This window comes from Pseudonaja textilis, chromosome 1, assembly GCF_049901715.1.
Source record: "Pseudonaja textilis isolate UNSWEBS1 chromosome 1, rPseTex1.2, whole genome shotgun sequence".
Lineage (NCBI taxonomy): Eukaryota > Metazoa > Chordata > Lepidosauria > Squamata > Elapidae > Pseudonaja > Pseudonaja textilis.
The window spans coordinates 222190607-222212884 of NC_141990.1; the positions used below are offsets into that span (position 1 = coordinate 222190607).

Here is a 22278-nt window from a genome sequence, read left to right on the forward strand (position 1 = left end):
CATTTATGGTACTTTTCTTGGTTAATTATCTTGGCTGCTGCATGTATGTATGTTTTTATTGTTTAATTGTTTTATAGTTTTAGAATTGTAAGCAACCAGGCGTCATGTGGCTGAATTGGGTGGCTATAGAAATTGAAAAAAAAATGAATAAAATGTAAGGAAAGGCATACACCTGCCTCTCCCATGTCATTCCATGCCATCACTATTTCTGCTCCATAATCCTTCAAATGTAGCCTTTCTCCCACCAGCTTTGAAAAAGGTGAAATTAATGCTACCACGGTCAGATTTCTATGAGGGACCAGAGGCCAGGAAGTGGAGTGAAGCAAGAATTTCCATCAAAGGGAGAAGAGATTGCCCCAAAGTTCTACTGAATTGCAGAGCTTCAGGGAAAAACAATAGTTTTCCCAATTCCCAAAATGGCAGATTCCAGCATCTGAGCCAGCAATAAAGTAACTCTTTCTTGGATCTACCTGGCTCATAAGAACCGCCCCCAAATTTGCAAAGATACTGTCCATTTTAGCACCTAGTATTATAGTACATAACTGGGATAGTTGCAGTAACATAGTTATTACCACTCACCACAGCCAACTTGTCATGGGGCAACTCACAGGGACTAAAGTTACACTAATATAGAAGAAATAGTAGAACAGAATCATTAAAGAAAGGATGCAAAGAAGGGACAAAATAAAATGTGAATGTCAAAAATTATTTCTAACTATTTTAAACATTGAATTGTTTCATTGTCCTGCAGTGAATTGTCCTGGGGCAAGTTGGCCATGGTGAGTTGTCCCATGCTGTAGTTCAGTCAATGTGATGAATGCAGGTTGGCATCCATTTCATTCGTGAAGGGCACGTTTCAATCACTTTTCCTGACCAAATACGTGCATTGGAGTAGTAGATCTCTTGACTCTTACAAGCTGTTTGACTGGCTCTTGATCCGAATACCTGGTGTTCTCTCCTGCCCGGTGTTTTTGGTCCTCCAACCGTAGCACATATTGGGAGCAACCCGGAGAGGGTGTGTATGTGTCAGCCTGCCACTCCCCTGCTCTGTCTCTCAGCAAAAGGCAGGCATCGTTCAGCTGCTCCAGTCTCTCTGGGCTGGTCAATCTGATTACACAGCACTGGGTTGCAATCAGCGCGGCCCCAATTCTCACAGGTACCTGGCAGCAGACTATATAAGGGAGTGCCAAGATTCCCCTTTGAGCAGGGGGCACACTTGCCCCACCCCACCCCAGCCAAAGAAGGAGATGCCTGGACAGGAATGCAGTTGAGGGCATGTATAGGCTTGAGATCTCCCCTCCAGAGATATAAATTTGAGTGGGATGAGAGGCTTGTGGCCTTTTCCATCCCAGCAGAGCTCCACTGGTAGAATCGACGGTAAGAGATTCCAACTTTTCTTGTGGAAAAAGAATAGGACATTAGGACTTCTGCTCCAACTTAATGACCTTCCCACAAGCATCACCCTACTTGAGAACCTTCCTCTGCAATTGGGGAGGTGGGGGATGGAGCTCTGTCTTATCCATCCGCCTGGAAGTGTTTTCTTCCTTGCTTCAAAGATAAACTTTGCCGTCATGATCTTGGAGACGGATGGGACCCTTAGCAGCCTTGCCTCATGCAAACCTATGCTGAGCTTGCAGTATGAATGCCAAAAGGAAGCCCTCTAACCTGGAAGGTCAATCCGTCCCAGTTTGGCCAGATTGATGATTTTGGAAGATTCTGGACCTGGGAGGGGAGCACCTGCTGAGATTTCTTGGCAGTGCTTGGTAGGCGGGATACATACTTGGAAATGTAATGTCCCCCCTGACAGTCAGAAGGAGTCAGTGATGCTAAATGCAAAGAGAAGGCTGGCATTTGTACCATTTGGCAAACGGGGATTTCCTCTCCCATGTTAACCTATCATTCCTCCTCCTCCTCCCTCCTCCCCCCTTTGCACTATAGATGTCAAAAGCTGCACCCAAGAAAGCAGCAGCCGGTCCCCCACCAGGATGCTCCCTGGACATTAATGATCCTCAGGTGCAGAATGCTGCCATTCGCATCCAGGCCTCCTATCGTGGGCACAGGTGAGGAGGGCAGCTGGTGGAAGGATGACATCTTCACTGGTAGTGAGAAAGGGGGTTCTTGAAAGACTGTCCAGGAGGACTTCTATTTGTCTGCCTCTGTTTCTGTCTCTGTCTCTGTCTTTGTCTCTCTCTCTCTCTCTCTCTCTCACACACACACACACACACACACACACACACACAACACTTCTGGGCTACAGGGTGGTACATCAGTATTTTAGAAATGAGGAAACAATTACAGGACAGGATTGGTGCTGCTTCTTAATGTCATCATTCTCCAAAGTTTGGGACTGTTTGCCTCCACCTTAGCCTGCCTCTATGTTAACTTGTAGTTTGGCGTTCCTCCTCTAGCATTTTATCACCAAAAAGGGAACCTTCTCAAATGAGGCATTCCAGATGTGAAACATTCCAGCCCATTGCTTACACTGTTGCTTATTTTGTAGTCTTTCAGACTCTGGAGAAATACATACATACATACATACATACATACATACATACATACATACATACATACACACACACATACTTTACTACTGTTGTCTTTGTATGAATTATACTTTTGGTCTCCAAAAGTCATTTAGAAAAGAAGATCAACCCCAAAAAAGGCACATGAAAGGAAAATATAGAAGACTGATATATTGCTATATCTCTTGATGTTTTGGGGAAGTATCTTTGGTATATTTTGATGAGCGAATGCAGTATGGGAAGCTGAATATATCATCCCAATGGTTTAGCGAGGAAAAAGAGAGACTTAGTATGTGACAAAGATAGCTTGGAAGTAATTGGAAAAATTACAGTAAGAGGTGATTGGATGTTGAAGTAGTATGAAGAAGTGGTAGTCATGAAATGGATGGGGAAGGGCTGCTAGAGAAGTATTTTAAAAAAAGACTTTTCAGAGAAGAAGAGTTGTCACAACAAATATCCTCAATTGCTGCCATGAGCGAAGGGTTAAAGTGGATTATTTCCAAGACACTTTGCAACTCTTCCATTCTAGGATGGTATGACTGGTGTTAGAAGTATAACAAGAAGGACGTACTCTGATAGGAATCCAACTCAGTGTATTTTCCAAAATCTGGGATTTAACAGCATAAAGACCTTAAATTTTTCACGTTACAGAGCGATCACACCGAGAGAAGATTACACAGATTTTGCTTCCTCAAAGTGTGTTTCCTGTGCTTCAGCATTATTTATAATGCAGCACCTTGATGAAGACTTAGGACTAGTTCTTATTATCACAAACCCTTGCACAATCTAGTGTTTTAGTTGTTTACAATTAAGCACCCGACATAATTGTTGAACACTCTTATAGGCTTAGAATTATCCATAAAAAATAAATGTAAGTGGGCCATTCCATTTCAAGAGTAAGCTTGAGCTCCAGCAGAATGTAAGCTAATCTTCATTAATAATATTTACACCCATAATTTTATTAGTGTTAATTCTCTGGAACAGAGAAGGACAGATATCTAACAAAAGGAATTATTATAATTAGTCAGGTTTTGCCCTCTTATCCCTAAAGCATTCACTGTCAAAATAATGCTGCTCAATTAATTGCAGCTTAATAATGCTAATTTTTAAGTGCAGAAACAAATTGATGTCTAAGTGTTCAATTCACCCCCTCCAAATATTCCAATGTAAAAAAAAAGTCTTCATAATTTGTTTTGCCCACGAACTGTTATCATTCACCTTTTTTTTGGTAGATCTCTCCTCATGACAGTTTGCTATTGCACAATTCATGAGGCTGAGAAATGAGAACAGTTTGGCAGCAGGTTACTCTTTAGATCTGTTGAGACTACAACTCCCAGAATTCCTAGGCAACAGAGCAGATGATCGTGCTACATGGGAATTCTGAGAGATGCCATCTTAACTCATCCCAAAACCATCGGATTGGGGAAAATGGAGCTATAAGATTGTGAGCAAAGTTCTGCTATCCGCATGCCTGCTGTTCCGGTTCCTCTTCTCCACTCTCAGGTCTCGCAAGGAACTGAAAGAAAAAGGCCCTCCACGGGTACTGGAGAACCTCAAAGATGTGATGCTGATAGAAGGCAGCGCAGCCAAATTAGAATGTCGCATCAGTGCCTTCCCTGACCCCTTTATCCGCTGGTCCAAAGATGGTGTGGAACTCAAGGACGGGCCCAAGTACCGCTATGTCTTTGAGGACCCTGACATTGTGGCACTGGTGGTGCGTGATGCAGCCCTTCCTGACCTGGGCAAGTACTCCATCTCTGTGAAGAATCCCTTTGGAGAGTGCTCTGACTCAGCTCGGCTCCTCATCGAAGGTAATGTGACCCTCTTCCCACATTCCCTGCTAAACATAGAGCTATGCATCCCCTGGGCAATGAAGACATTCTAGTGAGCTCCTTCTCGGAGAGAGGATCTCACTTTGGCACCCTTCACTGGGAAAGGTTGCTCTCTCTACTCCACTGCTTCAAGTTGTCGCCCTGCCCATTTTCTATTCATAGGCCAGGGTCTGTCTAATGCAAAAAGTCAACTGCTTCTAACCGTAGCCCTGCCTTTGCCAAGACAGACCCAGTCTGTCTGCCTTCCTTCTTCCCTCCCTTTCTCCCCTCTAATAGAGAGGTGCTATTTGTCTAGTTATTCGTGGTCCCATGGACAGACAGTGGGAGAATTTGCTATTGAATTCTCAGAATTGTTCAGTCATCAAGGGAAGAGGATGATTTTTGAGACTGATCCCCGATTCAGGTCTTGATCCACATGACTTATCATTCTTGAGTCAGAAGAGGACATTACCAACAAAACAGGACATGCACCACAGTTATGTGTGGATTTATTGATACAAGCTGATTCTTACAAAGCATGTAGATCCTGTAATGTCCTGCTTCTCCAACTGAAGAAACTGCTGAGTGGTCATACGTGGAGCGCTACATGACTAAAAGTTTCCCAGATGCTACACAAGAGAAGGCCAACTACTCCCAGTGTTTCTTCCTCTATTGCAGTGAATCAGAAGCCTTGAAAGCTCCTTCGGAGATACTTCAACAATTCAACGGGAATTTTTTTATTACTCAGGAAGAGAATATGACTAAACAAAACAGAGTGATAATCTCAAGAAGGTATCCTAAATTCTAGATACTAGGGTGTTCTAACTAAATGCCCCAAGAATAGTTTTTTTTTTCATAATCATGCATCTGTCTGTTTGCAATGTTTGGAAGAACAGATGGAACAATGGAGAGAAGAAATAGAACTAGGCAAGGAGACTGAATGATCCATCTTTCTAAGCAGGCAAATAGTCGTAGACTAATTCAAGTCTGCAGAGTGCCTCAACATAATCCAGGTGTGCCCTAAAATATTCTAGAAAAACTCCAGGACAAACTTAACAGAGTCACTTTTCACAATCCCAATAATCTCAGAATTCCTTTCAGATGGGTTTTAATGCAAATTGACAATAGTTTATTTCAGTAATGTCATAGAGACGTTTAAAAATATTACATTATGTTAATTATCAGCCAACATCCCATTTCTTCTTTTTTTTCTCCTTTTAACAATTTATCAGAAAAGACTAGAAATAGAAACACCATTCAACAAATGTTGATTTCCACAGCAGTTCCACTCTCTTAGGTTTTAGATAAAATGAGTTCATAAAGGGGATTTTATTGAATACTTGGATTATTTTACACTTTTAGAATGCAAGTTCAATTGTTTTTTAAAAAAATCTACAAAGGCAACAAATGGATAATTGCTCCTTTCTATGCCTATATATCCTGTGTTATGTGTTCACAGGAGACAGAGGAGATACTTAAATTAGCTGGAAGTATGCAGAAATCTTTTCTGATGCACTGAGAAGTGGCTATGGCAGCTCTCTTTGCAACATAATCCCTAACAACACCTGCGGATGCTAAGTTGCAATTACTCAGCGGTAACAACCATTACAGGAAAAGCAACGCCAGCACGTGGAAAAAGACTCACACATCTGGACACACAGCATTAGAATGCTGTGTCCCAGGAACAGGTCTTCCCCAGGCAGAAAATGTCTGGTGGAAGGGCCCAGCTCTGATCTTATTTTTTTTTTTCTCTTGTAGTACCTGCCAAGATAGAGAAAGGCCCGGACAACTTAAAAGCCAAGAAAGGCAGCACAGTCAATTTGACGGCTCACATCAGTGGGGAGCCAGCCCCTGATGTTGGCTGGGCCAAGGATGGGCAGGATATTGAAGAGGATAATCGGTGAGTGAAGCCCGGCCCTGGGTATTGGAGGGGTAGCCTCAGATCGGGGGTAACTGAGTGAGAACAAAGATATAATAAGATATTTCTGATCTTCCTTCCTTGATCAGATAAGCCCTTGCTGGTAACTTTTAGGCACAGAGAAAAAACAGATGATGTTGTAGCTTAAATGTTTATAATACAGTATATAAACTTCCAATAGTATGATTATTATTCTTCCTCTTTCTGCAGTTCTTTCTCTAGTGACTGTCAGGTTAAAAAGAGCTTGTTGCCCTTTGATTAGGATCCTTTGAATTGACAGGGCATGAAGGAGAAGGCACACTAGTCCAGATAACTGCTGATTCCTTAGTAGAAAGCTGATGGAAGTCAGGAAGAAACTTCTTTCTATTATAGGTCTTAAAATGGGTTCCTGAGTTCTGATCCTCTTTCCTTTCTCTGCAGAGTGTACTATAACATTGGCAGTGACTCAACGACTCTCACTATCAAGAAAGTGACTCCAGAAGATGCTGGGAAGTATGAGGTCTTTGTGGAGAACAGCCTGGGCATGGATCAGTCTTTTGCACGCCTTGATGTGAATTGAGCTCCTGTCTCCCCACAGTCTGACCCACCCCAAAAGAAGCTCTCCAGTCGGTACCCAGCTTTCACAGCTGGGGAATGCAATTAAAAACAGATCAACTGGAGCAATAGGGATGTTTTGTTCCACTGCCATACCCCAGAGCCCGGCTACTTCTTTCACTGATGCTTTGGGTCTCTCACTCACACAGGACAGCTTCAATGAGGGTACAACTTTTTCCCGACTTGCTGGCAAGAATAACTCCCCATTACTCTGCTCCAGGGCTCAATCTATTTCTTGAGCAGGCAGGACTACCAGCTTATCAATAGCTTTGCCATCAATATGACATAAGGAAAGTTCACTGAAAAGCCATCTAGGTGGGGGCATGAAAGGGGCAGGGCAGAGACTACACTCCAGTGGTCTTTCCCCCAGTGCTGCCAAAACAGTCAGCCATCCCAGATTCTTCGGGGCCCATTTTCTTGCTTGACAAACTAAATAAAACCAAATGACTCTATTACTGTTTTGTGAGTTTTTATGATGATTATGATGATGATTTATTGCAGTCAGCCAGAGATTACTGGATTTGGCCTATCGGGCCATTATTATCGTTAAACATTCCCTCATAACTTTTGTCTCAGCCCCAGTCCACACCTCATGCAACTTAAAAGTCACACCTTTAGCTGATTTAGCGTTTCTCCTCTTTTCCTGACATAACTTTTGCCATGGATAAGAACTGGTATGCTTCCTCGGCTTTGTGATTGGATCTGCTCTGCTGCTCCTAGCTGGGATTGGTATTCCATGTTGAGCACAGCTAAGAAATGGTTTGACTTGGCTTTATGTAATGTCTCAACCCGGTGTGGTTTGAAAACCAGGGTTTGGCAATTTAGTGTATTGAATCAGACAATTAGGATTAATATACTTCGCATAAATGCACCATGGTTACTCAGGATTACTAGCGGAGATTTCAATTTGCATGGTGGATAAGCAACCCAGTCATCAGAACGTTTTACAGTTCTTCCGAGTCCATATTCTGTGACTTCCCCAACCTGTGCACTTTGTATATATTTGCTGGGGATGATGGGAGTTGCAACCTTGGCATGTCTAGGGCACAGGCTGTGGATTACATCAGGTTCCTGAAGACTAAAAGCATTTCTCAATGAAGAAGGCACCTTCTGGACACCAAGAAGTCTACCCACCTCTTTTTCTTGGCAATGCTGCCTCCTGCCGATTGTCAGAAACACTGCAGGATCCCTTTTTCAGTCCGCTGCTCTGGAGATATAAATAACTCTTCCTGACCATATTGGGGATTGTTTCAGTCTCCAAATTTTCCTCGTCACCTTGTCCACATGAGGGGATCCAAATGAGGGGAAGCGAAGCAGATGATCTCCGTTCCTTCCAAATCATGTTATGAGTGCTCCCTTGACAAAAACTTGTCTTCAAACAGGACACTTATTTATTAAATAAATTGATATAAAAATGTATATACCCGGTAATACAAACTCATTAAAAATAACCATCCCACCCATCCTCATGGCAGCAACAATACAATCAAATCAGCTCTTTGATCATCTCCATCAGTGGTTTCCAGGCCCACTGACAGAACCATGGTTTTTAGGGCTTTTTGGAAAAGTAGCAGGGTGGGGACCCACTGGGTGGGGACCCACCCTATCTTGGGGGGAATGAGGTTCCATAATGAAAGGGTCACCACCAAGAAGGATCTTTTTTATGGTCCCATCAAATGACAATCCCTAGTCTATAGGATCCGTGATATGCCCTGCCTATGTAAATGCAGTAGGGAAGAGGCGGTCGGTCCTTTAATTCACCTGGCCCCAAGCCATGTAGTTTTACAGGTGTTAACAGGATCTTGGACTGCATCTAGAAGCAGATTTCCTGCCAGTTTCTTAATGCTGTTCGTTCAAAGACACTGCAAAGCTACTCCTGCTTTCCCTACTTAAAAAGTTTCCTGTGGACAGCACAGGACCAAGAACGCACAGCGAAGAATCCTCCCCCACCCACCTCAAAAAAATCTGATTTTGCAGAGCGATAACTGCATAATAAAAACCTCATCTGAAAACACTTAGCAACCCTCTCACATTCCTAAAGCTTTATAGGACTCTTAGCAGAATGGGATTTAATGTTCATGACCCAGTTCAGGTTGTGTTACCATCCAATGGATGAACTATTACAGATAAGCCCTGCCCAGTCTTGAAGAGAAATCAGTTGGGGACTAAAGGTGGGTTTTAAAGATGGCTCTAGTCTCAGCAACTTGAATTTATTTCTGACATTCCAAGACAGGCAAAAATGGCACATTTGTTCCTTGTCCTCTTGCAAGGTTTTTCTTCATGAATCTTGACATCACCTGATTTGTCTTGCAGGACACTCTAGATTAGGGGTTGCCAACCTTTTAGACCTCAGGGACTACCAAACTCATAATTTTAAATCCCGCGGACCAGAGACCCTGGGAAAATCCCCCCAAAAGTCTGCAGGGAAATTCCCCACCCCGTTTTCCTACCGGTCAATCATTCTTTCTTTGGGATCACAGGATACCATCTCCAGCTCAGTTCTTGGTGTGTGTGTGAGAGAGACAGAGAGAGAGAGAGAGAGAGAGAGAGAGAGACTTTTGGTTTCATGCAAGGAAAGCAGAAGTAGCAGAAGTCTTTCTCTCTCCCCCAAATTCTGCCAGAAATGAGTCTTTGTGAGACTCGTCGTGAAGGTGCAACCTCTTGGAGCAAGATGCCTTGCAGGGTCCCAAAGACTCATTTCTGGTGGAGTTTGGGGGAAAGAAAGACTTTCGCTGCTTTCCTTGCATGCAGCCAAAAGCAGAAGAAACAGAAGAGGCAGCCCGGTGGCCAGGTGAGGCCCATCATTCTCTTTCAGCCCAGCTCACCTCATGGGGTTGTGGTTGTTGCGGGGACAACAGGAGGAGGAAGGGGCATTAGATAAGTTCGTGGCTTTGAGTTATTTACGGAAATAATAAAGGGGGGATAATAAATAATAAAGGAAATAAATAAATCGGCCCGAACCCGACAGTGTCATCTGTGATCCACGTCCACCGAAATAAGTCCCCTTGAACTGGAATCTACAGCAAGTGGCGTCATCTACTATCCTACCTTGGCTGAGCCCAAAACATTTTAAGTACGGTCATTACAGATACGTGTTTGTGATGGAGAAATGACCAAAACAGCCCCAAATCTACGGGCTGGATTATAAGTCGGAAACAGGCAAAGCCTAATTAGTCCCGTGTCATCGTTCCTTGAGTCTCCAGGAGTCGAGGCCAAAGGAAATTAAACCCGAAAGCGGCCGGTAGGAACGAAACCGGTGCCCGCACTGCATTTTGGGCCATCTGGAGTCGTGGCAGGAGCTTCGGGCTGAATCGCGCCTCGGCCCCGTAACTACGCGGGACGGGGATGCAAAGGCGGGAAAAAGATGCGGATGCTTTGAGCTTTCCGGGCATTTCTGCGGGAGAATCCCAATTCTCCCGCCCCGCGGCTCTTCTCCTGCGGCTTTAAGGCTGTAAATCCTCCTGAGCTTAGAGATCCACGAAGAGGTGGAACCGGTGACGTGGCATTCTCACGTGCTCGGAAGCAGAAGGCCGTGTTCCAGCTGAGAGGAGATCTCGCCTCGGAGGTCTTTCGCGCCCTAAGGGTAGAGTCTATCTGACGCCGTCTTCCCCCACCGTCCAGACCCCGTAAGCGGGCCATGCTGAAAGCCGTGATCCTAATCGGGGGTCCCCAGAAAGGTGAGCTGATATCCCCTCGACACCTCCCGGAAGCTGATGCCCATTCGGGCTGGAGGCGGTAGGGCAGCAGCCCCTTTGCCGAAAGAAAAGCCAGTCTGCGATTTGGTGAAATACACCCGCCCCCCCAAAAAAAAAACCGAGCCTACGATGTGCGGGTTTGACGTGTTCCTTTAGCCAACAGCTTTTATATGCAAGAGTATATTTAACCCTTAGTTGACTTCTGTCCCCCACACCCAGCCCCGCTGATTTTCCTCCTGTTCAGAGCAGCCATCTCCCTTCCACAGCCTTCTCTGGGCCAGGCTAAACGTCCCCATCTTCTTCAACCCTCCTTCACAGTGGTGGCTAGATAGATTCCCCTTGGTTAATGGGCTCCCTTAAAAGGCTGGACGATCTGTGCAGTACAGAACTGATTTCCACAACCCTGTCCATGTTTCTTTTGGGGCTGCCTAAATTAAGATGCATTTAAAAAAAAAAAAAGCAAGGACGCCTTCCCCCTTATAACACTTTGCAATCCACTTCGTGCTTTACTGTCTGTTAAGCCTGGCTTCTGGCAGAAGATTGCCAGACCAAAAGGAGGGGCGAACTCTGGGGGAAGGTTGGCTCCTGATTCTGAAATTGTCTTGGCTTGTTTTTTTCAGGGACCCGCTTCAGGCCCTTGTCCTTCGAAGTGCCCAAACCCTTGTTCCCAGTGGCAGGGGTACCCATGATACAGCATCACATTGAGGCATGCACTAAGGTAAGGGGGTTATTCAGATTAAATTTTAGAAGGGCACTTGTTGCCTTACCTTAAAATCATAATCAGGTAATGAAGCAAGCAAGCAAGAAAATGAAGTCAGCTATGCCCTGATGCTTTTCCTGCCATCTCTAACAGGTGCCCAATTTGAAGGAGATTCTTCTGATTGGCTTCTATCAACCTAATGAGGCACTCAACCAATTCCTGGTATCTGCCCAGCAAGAGTTCAAAATCCCTATCAGGTGGGTGGCCAGTGGTTATTTTAAGGCCTGTCACTCCTAGGAATTCTAAATGTATTTTACCTTTTGATTCCAAGTTTTCAATTCCTTTGGCTCTACCCATATGTAATTTTTCCTAAGGACTGAGGACCGTGCCTCATGTTGGATGAGGTAGATGTAGTACTTGTGTTTATCCTAAAATAAAAAGTAGAGAGTCTATAACAGGGGTCTTCCAACTTGACAGCTTTAAGACTTGTGGACCAACTCCCAGAATTCCTCCTTCAGTCATGTTAGCTCAGGGATTCTGGGAGTTGAAGTCCACAAGTCTTAAACTTGCCAAGTTTGAAGACCCTTGGAGGCTGTATAAGTTGGAGGCTCCAAAGGCCATCTAATAAGGTGAATTTCTAATTTCTGTAGGTATCTCCAGGAATATGCAGCACTTGGCACAGGTGGAGGTATCTATCACTTCCGTGACCAGATCCTTTCAGGTAACCCTGCAGCCTTCTTTGTGCTGAATGCTGATGTCTGCTCTGAATTCCCTCTCGAAGAGATGCTTGCCTTCCACTGTCAGCGTGGCAGTTCCGACAGCTTCCTCATGCTGGGCACCACGGTAAGAGACAGTCTTGCCTTCCCAACTGGGTCAGTCATGAAGGAATGGTTGGGAAACTGAGGGTCAGTTATCTGGGGAGTCCCGGGGCACCAGGCAGGAGAGCCTAGACCCTTCTTAAGACCCTCTTTTGAAGCTTCAAGTGTTTCTGTCCCCTCAGTGCATCTGTGCCAATCTCATTTTCTGCAGGCCAATAGGAAGCAGTCTCTGAACTATGGCTGTATTGTGGCAAATGCTGACACACACGAGGTATGAAGGTATGAAGCCAGGCAGAAGGCAGGGGATGTGTCTGGGAAGGAGGCAGGACCCACTGGTGAGCCAAAAAGAGAAGGCCTTTCAGTGAGTCCTGCCTGCTGCCTGCTAGATCCCAGGTTTCCCCTCAGGATAGTGTATAACTTTGGCAAGGCTCTTGTCATTTCCACCTATATTCCCCCCCCCCCCACTTTTTTTTCAGGTCTTGCACTATGTGGAGAAGCCCAGCACTTTTGTGAGCGAGCTCATCAACTGTGGCATCTACCTATTTACCCCAACCATCTTCCATCACATTGGGGAAGTCTTCCAACGTAACCAGCAGGACTTGCTCTTGTGAGTGTCTTTCCCAGCGTCGTGCTTGGGTCCTTCCTGCTCTGGGTAGCGGCAGATCACTCATCTACCATCTCTCTTTTTCTTTCTGTTCATCTCCTCCTCCTGCCAACCTTTGCCCTCATGCAGGTATTCATACCTCGGGTAAGTCTCCATCTCTCCCTTTCATCCTGCTGCATGTGCCTTTTTCAGGAGTCATTGATGTTCTTTTTTGCTCCATAGAATTTAGGCATTAGATAGAGATCTAGGTTTTTTTTCAGTTTCTCAATTGCTGGAGGAATTTGTGCTGCTCTGCTTGAGAGCTTCATTTCCAGGTTGGATATGTGCTCTCTCTCTCTCTCTCTCTCTCTCTTTCTCTCTCTCTCTGTCTCTCTCTCTGTGTCTTTCTGTCTTTCTCTCTGTGTGTGTCTCTGTCTCTCTCTCTGTCTCTGTGTCTCTCTGTGTGTGTCTCTCTCTGACTCTCTCTGTGTGTGTGTGTCTCTGTGTGCGTGTCTGCCTCTGTCTTTCTGTCTCTCTGTGTGTGTGTGTGTGTCTGTGTGCGTGTCTGTCTGTCTGTCTGTGTGTGTCCCTCTCTCTGTCTGTCTCTCTCTCTCTCTGTCTCTCTCTCTCTCTCTCTCTGTCTTTCTGTCTTTCTGTGTGTGTTTCTGTCTCTCTCTCTCTCTGTCTCTCTCTTTCTCTGTCTGTCTCTCTTTCTGTCTTTCTCTCTGTGTGTGTCTCTCTCTCTCTCTCTCTGTCTCTCTGTGTGTCTCTCTCTCTGTGTCTCTCTGTGTGTGTCTCTCTCTGACTCTCTCTGTCTGTGTGTGTCTCTGTGTGCGTGTCTCTCTCTCTGTCCCTCTCTCTCTGTCTCTGTCTCTTTCTCTGTCTCTCTCTGTCTCTGTCTTTCTGTCTTTCTCTCTGTGTGTGTCTCTGTCTCTCTGTCTGTCTCTCTGTCTCTCTCTCTCTCTCTCTCTCTCTCTGTGTGCCTCTCTCTGACTCTCTCTGTCTCTGTATGTGTGTGTCTCTGTGTGCGTGTCTGTCTCTCTCTCTTTCTCTGTCTCTCTCTCTCTCTCTCTCTGTGTCCCTCTCTCTGTCTCTGTCTCTCTTTGTCTCTCTCTGTCTCTCTCTCTTTCTAGGAAGCAAATAGGCTGCCCCTCAGCTTGTCTTTGTCTCATCCCCATAGAGAGGAGAGCACAAACGGTTGGCAGCGGGCTGAAGCCATCCGACTGGAGCAAGACATCTTCACAGCCCTTGCTGGGCAGGGGCGCCTCTTTGCCTACAAAACGGAAGGGTTCTGGAGCCAGATCAAATCTGCTGGGTAAGGAAAAGGGAGGGGCTTTATTTGGCACCCAAATGGGTTGCAGACTTATACAGACAGAGCTCGATTTACAACCATTCATTTAGCAACTATTTGAAGTTACCATGGTCCTGAAAAAAAGTGACTTAGCATTTAGAACCGTCACAGTATCCCTACACTTACATGATCGGAATTCAGGCACTTGGCAATGGGCATGTATTTTTTCCATGGTTGCCGTGTTCTGGGGTCATGTGTTTGCCATGTGTGACCTTCCCAGCTGCTTTCCAACCAGTAAAGTCAGTGGGGGAAGCTGCATTTGCCTAACAGCTGCATGGTTCAGTTAACATTTGCAGTGAGTGATTTGCTTAACAACTATGACCACCACCACCACCCCAAAGTTGTAAAATTGGGTGTGAGTTACTGAACGACCGCCATGCCCAGCAACAGGAATTCTGGTGCCAATTGTAGTTGTCAATCAAGTGGCACCCTCTGCTCAGCGGCACATGAGTTGGCAGTGCAGAGGTTGCAAATTGTACCTTTGAGCATGCCAAGAGTTGACTCGGCTGCCTTTGTACAACTGTGTGGTTTATAAAACCTGGCTATTTCTTCCTTGAGCAATTAGGCAGGTAATGCAAATGAGGGAGAGACTTCAGAAGGTGCCGTGAAAAATATGGGTTGCAGTGGTAAGAGAAACCGTTCGCCTTGTGTTGAAGTAACCAACAGGCAAGTCAGAGGCCGTGATGAGAGACCGTGAGCCTTGCTTCTCATTTCCTCTCCTTGCCTTTTGTTGTATAGGCTGTAGAGTCCCTGTAAATCTCTTTGCTTCTTTCTCTAAGTCAGGGGCCTTTCAAACTTGACAGCTTTAAGACTTGTGGACTTCAACTCCCAGAATTCCTCAGCTAACATGACTGGGGGAGGAATTCTGGGAGTTAAAGTCCACAAGGCTTAAACTTGTGGACTTCAAGTCTTAAACCCTTGCTCTAAGGGTTCTCTAGAATAAGAAGAGCATCCAAATGAATTAGGGTGTGTGCATCACTTTAACTGAAGCCTTGATTTTGTAGGTTAGCATCTATCAGGTTTAGACCTGTTGCTTGTCAGATAGATGGCAGGACCCCAGCAAAAAAGGAAAGAAAATCTGATTTTTTTGTGTGTAAATATGGCTACTGTGCCTGGTAGTATATCATCATCTACTAATTGTGTGTTGAGAGCCATTTGATTTCTTGTTTTGTCTCCAAGAGGCAGGTGATAAGAGATTAAGTGTGGTGCTTGAGGGCTGGGAGCGAAACATAATAACTCCCATGTTCTCTTTGCCAGCTCTGCCATCTATGCCAATCGTCTCTATCTGAGCTGTTACAGCCAGTGTCATCCGGAGAGGCTTGCCCAGAACCAACCTGGTGGGCCCAGCATCCGAGGTATCTCTTCCTTCCACGTTACATCGCAAGGCAAAAGCAGCAGGACATTTTATTGGCACGAATAAGGCACATTCTTTGTGTTGTCATGGGGAAAATGCTGTCATCGCATCCAGCTCCATCAGCCCTGTAGATCAGTGGCCCCCAACCTTCTGGGCACCACGGACCAGTTTCGTGGAGGAAGGTTTTTCCATAGACCGGAGTGGGTGTGGTTTTGTATGCTGCCTGTATCCCGCAGATGGGGCTTTGCTTGTCTGTGTGGACTGGTTGCTGGCATGCCATGGTCCAGTGCCAGTCCACAGACCGAGGGTGATGGGGTGGGTGGGGCAGGACTGGTGTAGATGTCTTGCTAGAGAGACCAAAATAGCAGATCAGTTTCTTAGGCTCTCACATCTGTCCCAGGACTCCAAAATGTCTGGCATATTTTCTTCAGCTCCTGGGGGATCAGACAGGGTTTCATTTATTAATGCTACATTGTCATTGTCTGGGTTATTTTGGATGAAATGTTTTTGTAGGTGTTTTTTAACCTAAGCTGGGGGATTGTCTTGCTTTCCCCATATACTTGGTTCCAGAATCTCCAGCATTCTGGCAACAACCTTCCTTGCTTTGCCCCAAGTTTGAGGTGGTGATTTTAGCAGCTGAGCCCTGCGTGGGGAAAGGCATTCAGAAATGATGTTGGGGAGGTGGTGGGGCGGGGTTGTCCGGGGATCACAAAGGGACTCAGTGCTAGAGCTGGAAGCCCATATTGTAAAGCAGGTGACCTCCTCTAGCAAAGCCTTCAGAAGAGTGGAAATGACTCCTAGAGGACATAGGAGAACAGAAGTAATTGCTGCTTCTTTTCCATGCAGGGAATGTCTATATTCATCCAACGGCCTCGGTGGATCCCAGTGCTGTGGTAAGTCTGCAGGCTGGGCGATGCCTGCTGCTTCCCATCAAAGAATGAAGGTGGGAATGTGTAGGGCCAGAGCCTGGGCTATGTATGGAGTAGGCCTGCCATCTCCCGCATGCACAAATAAGTTTATTTACAGCTGTGTATGCTTGCATGCATATAAACAAATTAATTTTTTTCACCTTGAGCTTAATTGCTGTATAAAGGGAAGGATGCTGTGAGGGAATTGGGGTGTGTGCGTGTGTAATGGGCTGTGAGAATAACCTTGGCAGACAGGGAGGAAGAGGAGTGTAGACAAAGTCAGGGCAAAGCTATCTCATCTCACAGAAGGAATAGGGACAGGGGAAGCGCCTCAGAAGGGACCTTCCCTAGTTATCTGGAAAGCAAAGGGAGGCGAGGGGAGAAGTGCTTTCAGACTGACAGGATCCAGGATAAGAGTACTATAAGTATTCATGGTTTTGGTTTCTTGTCTGGATTACCTCAAAGAACTGACAGGGAGTATAATGGCTGATCTTTCCTTTACCCTCCCTTTCTCCCTCCCAATAATATGTAAGGTTTTAAAATAGAAATAGTGACAGCATTTAGGCTTACGGCACAAACTGTCTCATAGCACTTTACAGCCCTCTCTGGATGGCTTACAGTTCAAGCATTATTTGCATATTGCCCCCAACAATCTGGGTCCTCATTTTACTGACCTTGGAAGGATGGACGGTTGAATCAACCTTGAGCCGCTCAGAATTGAACTCCAGGCTAGTGGGCAAAGTTTGCCCACAATACTGTATTTTAACTATTGCACCATCAGGGCTCCTTCTACTCAAGCACTGGTAGAGAGTTTTAAAGGGTGTGGGGAGATGCTTTGATGCTTATCGAGATTTCTTAAAAAGAGTTCCCCTCACCACCCTCGCTTAACCATGTGTGGGGTAGGGCTGGGTTTTAGAGCCTGTTCCACCTGGCTCCTGGCTCTGCCCCTGAGGACAAAAGAAAGCTGGGGTGGGGCTAAGGAGGGAATCTCGCCTGCCAGCACAGTGACAGGGTGTCTGTCCCTTGGCTTTTCCCTGTAGCTGGGTCCCAATGTCTCCATCGGGAAAGGAGTGACCATTGGTGCAGGAGTGCGAGTGCGTGAATCCATCATTCTGCATGGGGCGTCTCTCCAGGTAAGGTGTTTTCTGAAAACCCCGTGGGCCATAAACTAGTATTTGTACCGCTTGCATTTTTAAAAGAATAAATATGCAGTTGTTTTATATCTTCATTTCTGGGCATCCCATAAACTTCCTGCAATTTAAATAATGGCATTTCATCTGTGTTAAATTAAATCCCTATTTAGTGTATGGCAATCCCCTCTAGTCTAATTCTTGCTTTATTTACAGACACGTCTTTACTCATTACAGAAGCGTTGTCCCAATGATACGTAAAAAAAAGATATTAGTGGGTTTTATTAGTGAGCATTCTTCTGTGGTTCTTTAGATATTGGGTCACTTATGAAACACAATAAAATAGAAAGGCATATCTATTATTAAACAAAGCTCCTGTCTTCTCTGAAACGGTGCAATTTCATTTCCCCGTTTTCATTTCCTGTTCAGGCACCCTGTTTTAAGAAATGGGAGAAAGATAATCCATCATCTCCCATTTAGATGTTAGAGGTTTGAGTGAAATGGTGCTGTGAGCGCTGGAGCATTTTACTTTGAGGTGCTGCCTAGATGCTCCCACCTGGAGGCATTGAGGGTGGCTCAACAAAAATGCCTCGTGAGCATTTTTCTCCTGTCCGTCTCTCCGTCTGGTTTTAGTGCAGTTTTTGTAATCTTAATCTATGTGGTTTTAATGTTTTAATTATTTTAATTGTTTTTCTTCTTGTTACGTTATAAGCTGCCCAGAGTCACCTTATAGGGGAGGCAGGAGGCATAACATTTTAATAAATAAATAAAGGGCATAGTACCAGATTCTTGGTCAGTTTTGTTCAGACTAATACATGCCAGATCCTGCTCCTTTAACATTCACCTGTTCAGCAACTGATGGCATTAGATAAGGGATAGCTATGACCATCCTTGTAGTTGCTGCTACCACAGCATTCCCACAGTTACATCAGTGGTGGGATTCAAATATTTTTACCACCGGTTCGGTGGGCGTGGCTTGGTGAGCGCGCTTTGCACACGTGCACATTTTTTCCTTGTGCACATGCACTAAACACGCATTTTGCGCAGGCGCAGAGGCATTCTAACTCACCTCCTGCAAGCCTGCACTCTCCCGGTCACTTCAGCAGCTGCCGCACGGCACTCTGGTGTGCCGTGAAAACAGCTGTGCTTCAAATTCAGAGGATAAAGGTGAGTATGGGAACCCGGGTGGGTGGGTGGGCCCAACAGCAGAGTGGCGGAGAGAATCAGTTCGGTCTTCGCGGCTCATCGCTGCTACCAGCTCGGCATAACCAGGCCAAACCATCAGAATACCACCACTGAGTTACATGATTGCGATCTGGGTACTGTTAAATGGCTCACAGTTACAGTGTCACATCATCCCACAGTCGATTGTTTGCCATTTGGATCCTTTACTGCTGGTGACTGACAAACAAAGTCAATGGGGAAGCTGGCAGGAAGTCACAAACGGTGATCACGTGACCGTGGGATTCTGCAACTACACAGGATTCGCCTAATAATGGCTCTTGGGACTGCCAGAACTGCTTTCATAGGCTGGCATGGTCACATGACACTGCATCTCATGACAACCTCACTTAGTACTGCAGTTCCTGGTCCTAATTAATATCACTAAGCAAGGATTATTTGTATTGGATGTGACCATTGTATTCCTAACCATAAGCCTGGAATTGATGAAATCCACCATAATTGGACAGGTCCCTACATAGAACTAATATAATATAGCATTGAAAATATGGCCTGGAATCCTGGAGACCCTAGTTCAAATCTCATTCAGCTGTAATACCTGCTCGGTGACTTTTGGTCAGTTCCTATTTCTTGATCCAACCTACAAGTTGTTGTTCTAGAACAAGGGTGTCAAACCCGATTGCATCGCGATACGTGATGTTTCAGGATTGTTTTTGCGCTTGCGGAGCTGGAGTGGACGCAGCGTGCGCGGGACGTATCTGGTCCGCAGGCTGCATGTTTGACACCCCTGTTCTAAAACAACACATAATGTAGAGAGAAATCTTATTAGAAGAAGAAATGAAGAGAAAATCACAACCTACAGTACCCTGAAAGTTCAGAGGGATATTAATGCAATCACACAACGATAGTCTTGCCTTGTATCACATGGAGATGTTACCTTGGTATTAGTACTATCTCTAACAGGTTTTATTATGACAATTTGCTGTGGCCTACTCACCACAGCTGGGTCAACTCACTGCAGGACAAGAGATACACTGATATAAATTGTCCTGTGGCGAGTTGTCCTACGGCGAATTGGCCGTGGGTGAGGTGTCCACAGTGAGTTGGCTGTGGCAAGTTGTCCCATTCCGTATCTAGCCCAGGGGTGTCAAACTCCTGGCGTCATCATGTGATGTATCACGATTTTTCCCCTTTGCTAAACCAGGGGTGGGCATGGCTAGTGCGTGATATATTTGGCCCACAGGCCGCAAGTTTAAAACCCGCTCTAGAGTATTCGTGTTTTCGTATTTATTTTAGTGCCCAGCAGGTGGTGCTACTACACTGTAAATGTTTATAAGATACTGTACTCTATGAACAAAGACAGTTTTGTTGGTCCTCTTCAAGGCTAACATTATTTGTTACATTTATTTGCTGCCTATCTCATGTGGGGCTGTGTACTTGTGGCCCAGGTTCTGTAAGGCTACTATTCTCCGGATCAGGAGCAGGGTCTTAGGAAATGAACTGAAGCCCTTAAATTTGTCTGCCTACTGCACTTTCTGAGGCAGGAATCTTTCTTACACAGCCTGGGGTGAGGGGTGTTCATAAAGGTTGAATTGCTTCCCAGCTGCATGATGACTGCAGCTGTATCAATGAACTAAGTCTTTCCTCCTCCTTTTTCTTCCCTTGTGGCTTCTGTCCTTTTTGCCTGTTTCCTTTTAAATGCATGGAGTGAATTGTTGGAGCGTTGGTTTCCCTGCGTTGCTTTTTCAAGCATCCAAGGATGATCTCTATTGGACCTAAGCAAAAAGTCTGTGGTTCAGTAACACAGGGCATTAATTTTAAATTAAAATTAATTTTAATTTTTTAAAATGCCCCAAATGTTGGGAAGGTGCCCCCTTTTGAACGTTCCTGGGAAGCTTCAGCTATTCGCAGTTCTTCCAAAAAAGGAAAGAAATGGCAGGCAGGGGCTTTGGTGCTCCTGACTTGTGGGAGACCTGAATTTCGGCAGCTCTGGGCAACGTGGGGCTGACTCCCCATAGAATGCCTCACTCTCTTTTCCACAGGACCATACCTGTGTGCTCAACAGCATTGTCGGCTGGGACAGCACGATCGGACGCTGGGCTCGCGTGGAGGGTACCCCCAGTGATCCCAATCCAAATGATCCCTATGCAAAGATCGACAGCGAGACCCTCTTTCGAGATGGCCGCCTGACTCCATCCATCACTATTCTGGGTAAGTTTTGTACCCTCCTTTCTCCCTTCCCCTAATAAACACTCGGGACCTTCCTGCCTTTTTAAGCAGGAGTCCCCTGTGGGATTACAGCTCCTCCCCAGCCTGATTTCTGAGCTGATCCTTTTTGACCCCCCTCCCAACAGGGTGCAATGTGACCATTCCTGCCGAAGTGGTCATCCTGAACTCCATCGTGCTTCCTCACAAGGAACTCAGCCGCAGCTTCAAGAATCAGATCATTCTTTAACGAGCTGTGAATTCACCTCTGGTGACTTCCAGGCAGAAAGTTCAAGAGCGTCATAATAATGTAATTTGTGACCATCAGACATACTCTCAAGCCTCATTCAATCTGGGCAGGCCAAGCTCAATGGCTTTGGTACCGTCTGCAATGTTCCTTCTGGGTTTTTTCAGGGAATGGGAATATGAGCCTCTTTCTAGGCTTGAAAGAAGTTGAGTTGCCCCCTCTCCCCTGACTTGACTGCCAGTAAACCTCTCCAAGCAAGAGGCCTGTCTGAACTTTACCTCACTAAAGGCCATTGACAGAGAAAGGTGTGTAGCTGAGAGGACACATCTCTGAAGGCTTCTGTGGCCTCCAGATGCCTTTGTTCATCCTCCAGTTAAATCCCATCAGTCCGAAGAGCTTCATTCCTGATGCCACCTATGAAACAAAGTAGGGGCAACTTCAGATCAGGTACTACACCTCACGTGGCAAAAGGGCCTGTAATTCTCTTTTCCCTTCCATGTAGTGTCCTCTTTTTTTCCCCCCACCTGGGCACAGCCTTGCACACTAAGGAAATTGCCAGATGCTGGACCTGGACCTGCCTCTGGTTGTTTGTGAGGTGGAGGAACTCATTTGTTTCCATGTTCTAGTACACAGGTGCCAAACTCGCGGTGCCACGTTGCCATCATGTGACGCTTCACAACGTTCGAGGAGCTGGGGTGGACGTGGCCTGTGCGTAATGCACCCAGTCTGCGTGGGGGGGGCACCAATTTGACACCCCTGTTCTAGTACAGTGCACACCAAATTGAAACTTTGAAATGAATGAGGAAATGTTGGTAAGAAATCGCCAATAATAAAACATTGCGGAAAGGTTTGAGTAGGTTGCCTCCATCCCAGTGAATGGAATGGCTTCCCATAAGGCCTGGAGCAAGAGCTGCTACTATTCAGAGGCTTTTGGGAAAGAAAGCAGATAGGGACTCCCAACACAAGAAATTTCTACATTAAATTCATTTGGTGCCCAACTCTCATTCCTTTCGCTAGAGAAAAAAGTCCTTACCCATCAGTTTTACCTTTCCATAAAAGAACTGAGGTTGCAAAAGCAATGCACCTAGCTGTCTTTTTTATTATTATTTGGAGGAAAACATCTTTTGAAAAACATAGTGGGTTGGGACAAATTTCTCTCTCTTTCCTCCCCACCCTGGGTTATCTAAGCAGGAAAGTTGAAACAAACATAGCCTAGAAAAATCCTGTTTTTGCAAGGATTCTCTGTGTTATCCTCTCTGT

At 45.5% G+C, this 22278-nt stretch overlaps 2 protein-coding genes across 2 annotated transcripts; both read left to right on the forward strand.

Moving 5' to 3' along the window:
• Positions 1–1089: 1089 nt before the first annotated feature.
• SPEGNB (SPEG neighbor) lies at positions 1090–7297 on the forward strand. Its single transcript, XM_026707860.2, has 5 exons — positions 1090–1377; positions 1939–2060; positions 4026–4333; positions 6092–6233; positions 6672–7297. Exons 2-5 carry the CDS (start codon positions 1939–1941, stop codon positions 6808–6810), a joined length of 711 nt encoding a protein of 236 aa, XP_026563645.1. The 5' UTR covers positions 1090–1377; the 3' UTR covers positions 6811–7297.
• A 2832-nt stretch (positions 7298–10129) lies between these two features.
• Positions 10130–21869, forward strand: GMPPA (GDP-mannose pyrophosphorylase A). Its single transcript, XM_026707858.2, has 12 exons — positions 10130–10522; positions 11161–11258; positions 11394–11497; positions 11891–12083; positions 12270–12329; positions 12535–12665; positions 13822–13956; positions 15250–15347; positions 16193–16239; positions 17295–17387; positions 20609–20777; positions 20921–21869. The coding sequence occupies exons 1-12, from the start codon at positions 10483–10485 to the stop codon at positions 21019–21021; spliced, it is 1269 nt and encodes a 422-aa protein (XP_026563643.1). The 5' UTR covers positions 10130–10482; the 3' UTR covers positions 21022–21869.
• The last annotated feature ends 409 nt before the right edge of the window (positions 21870–22278 follow it).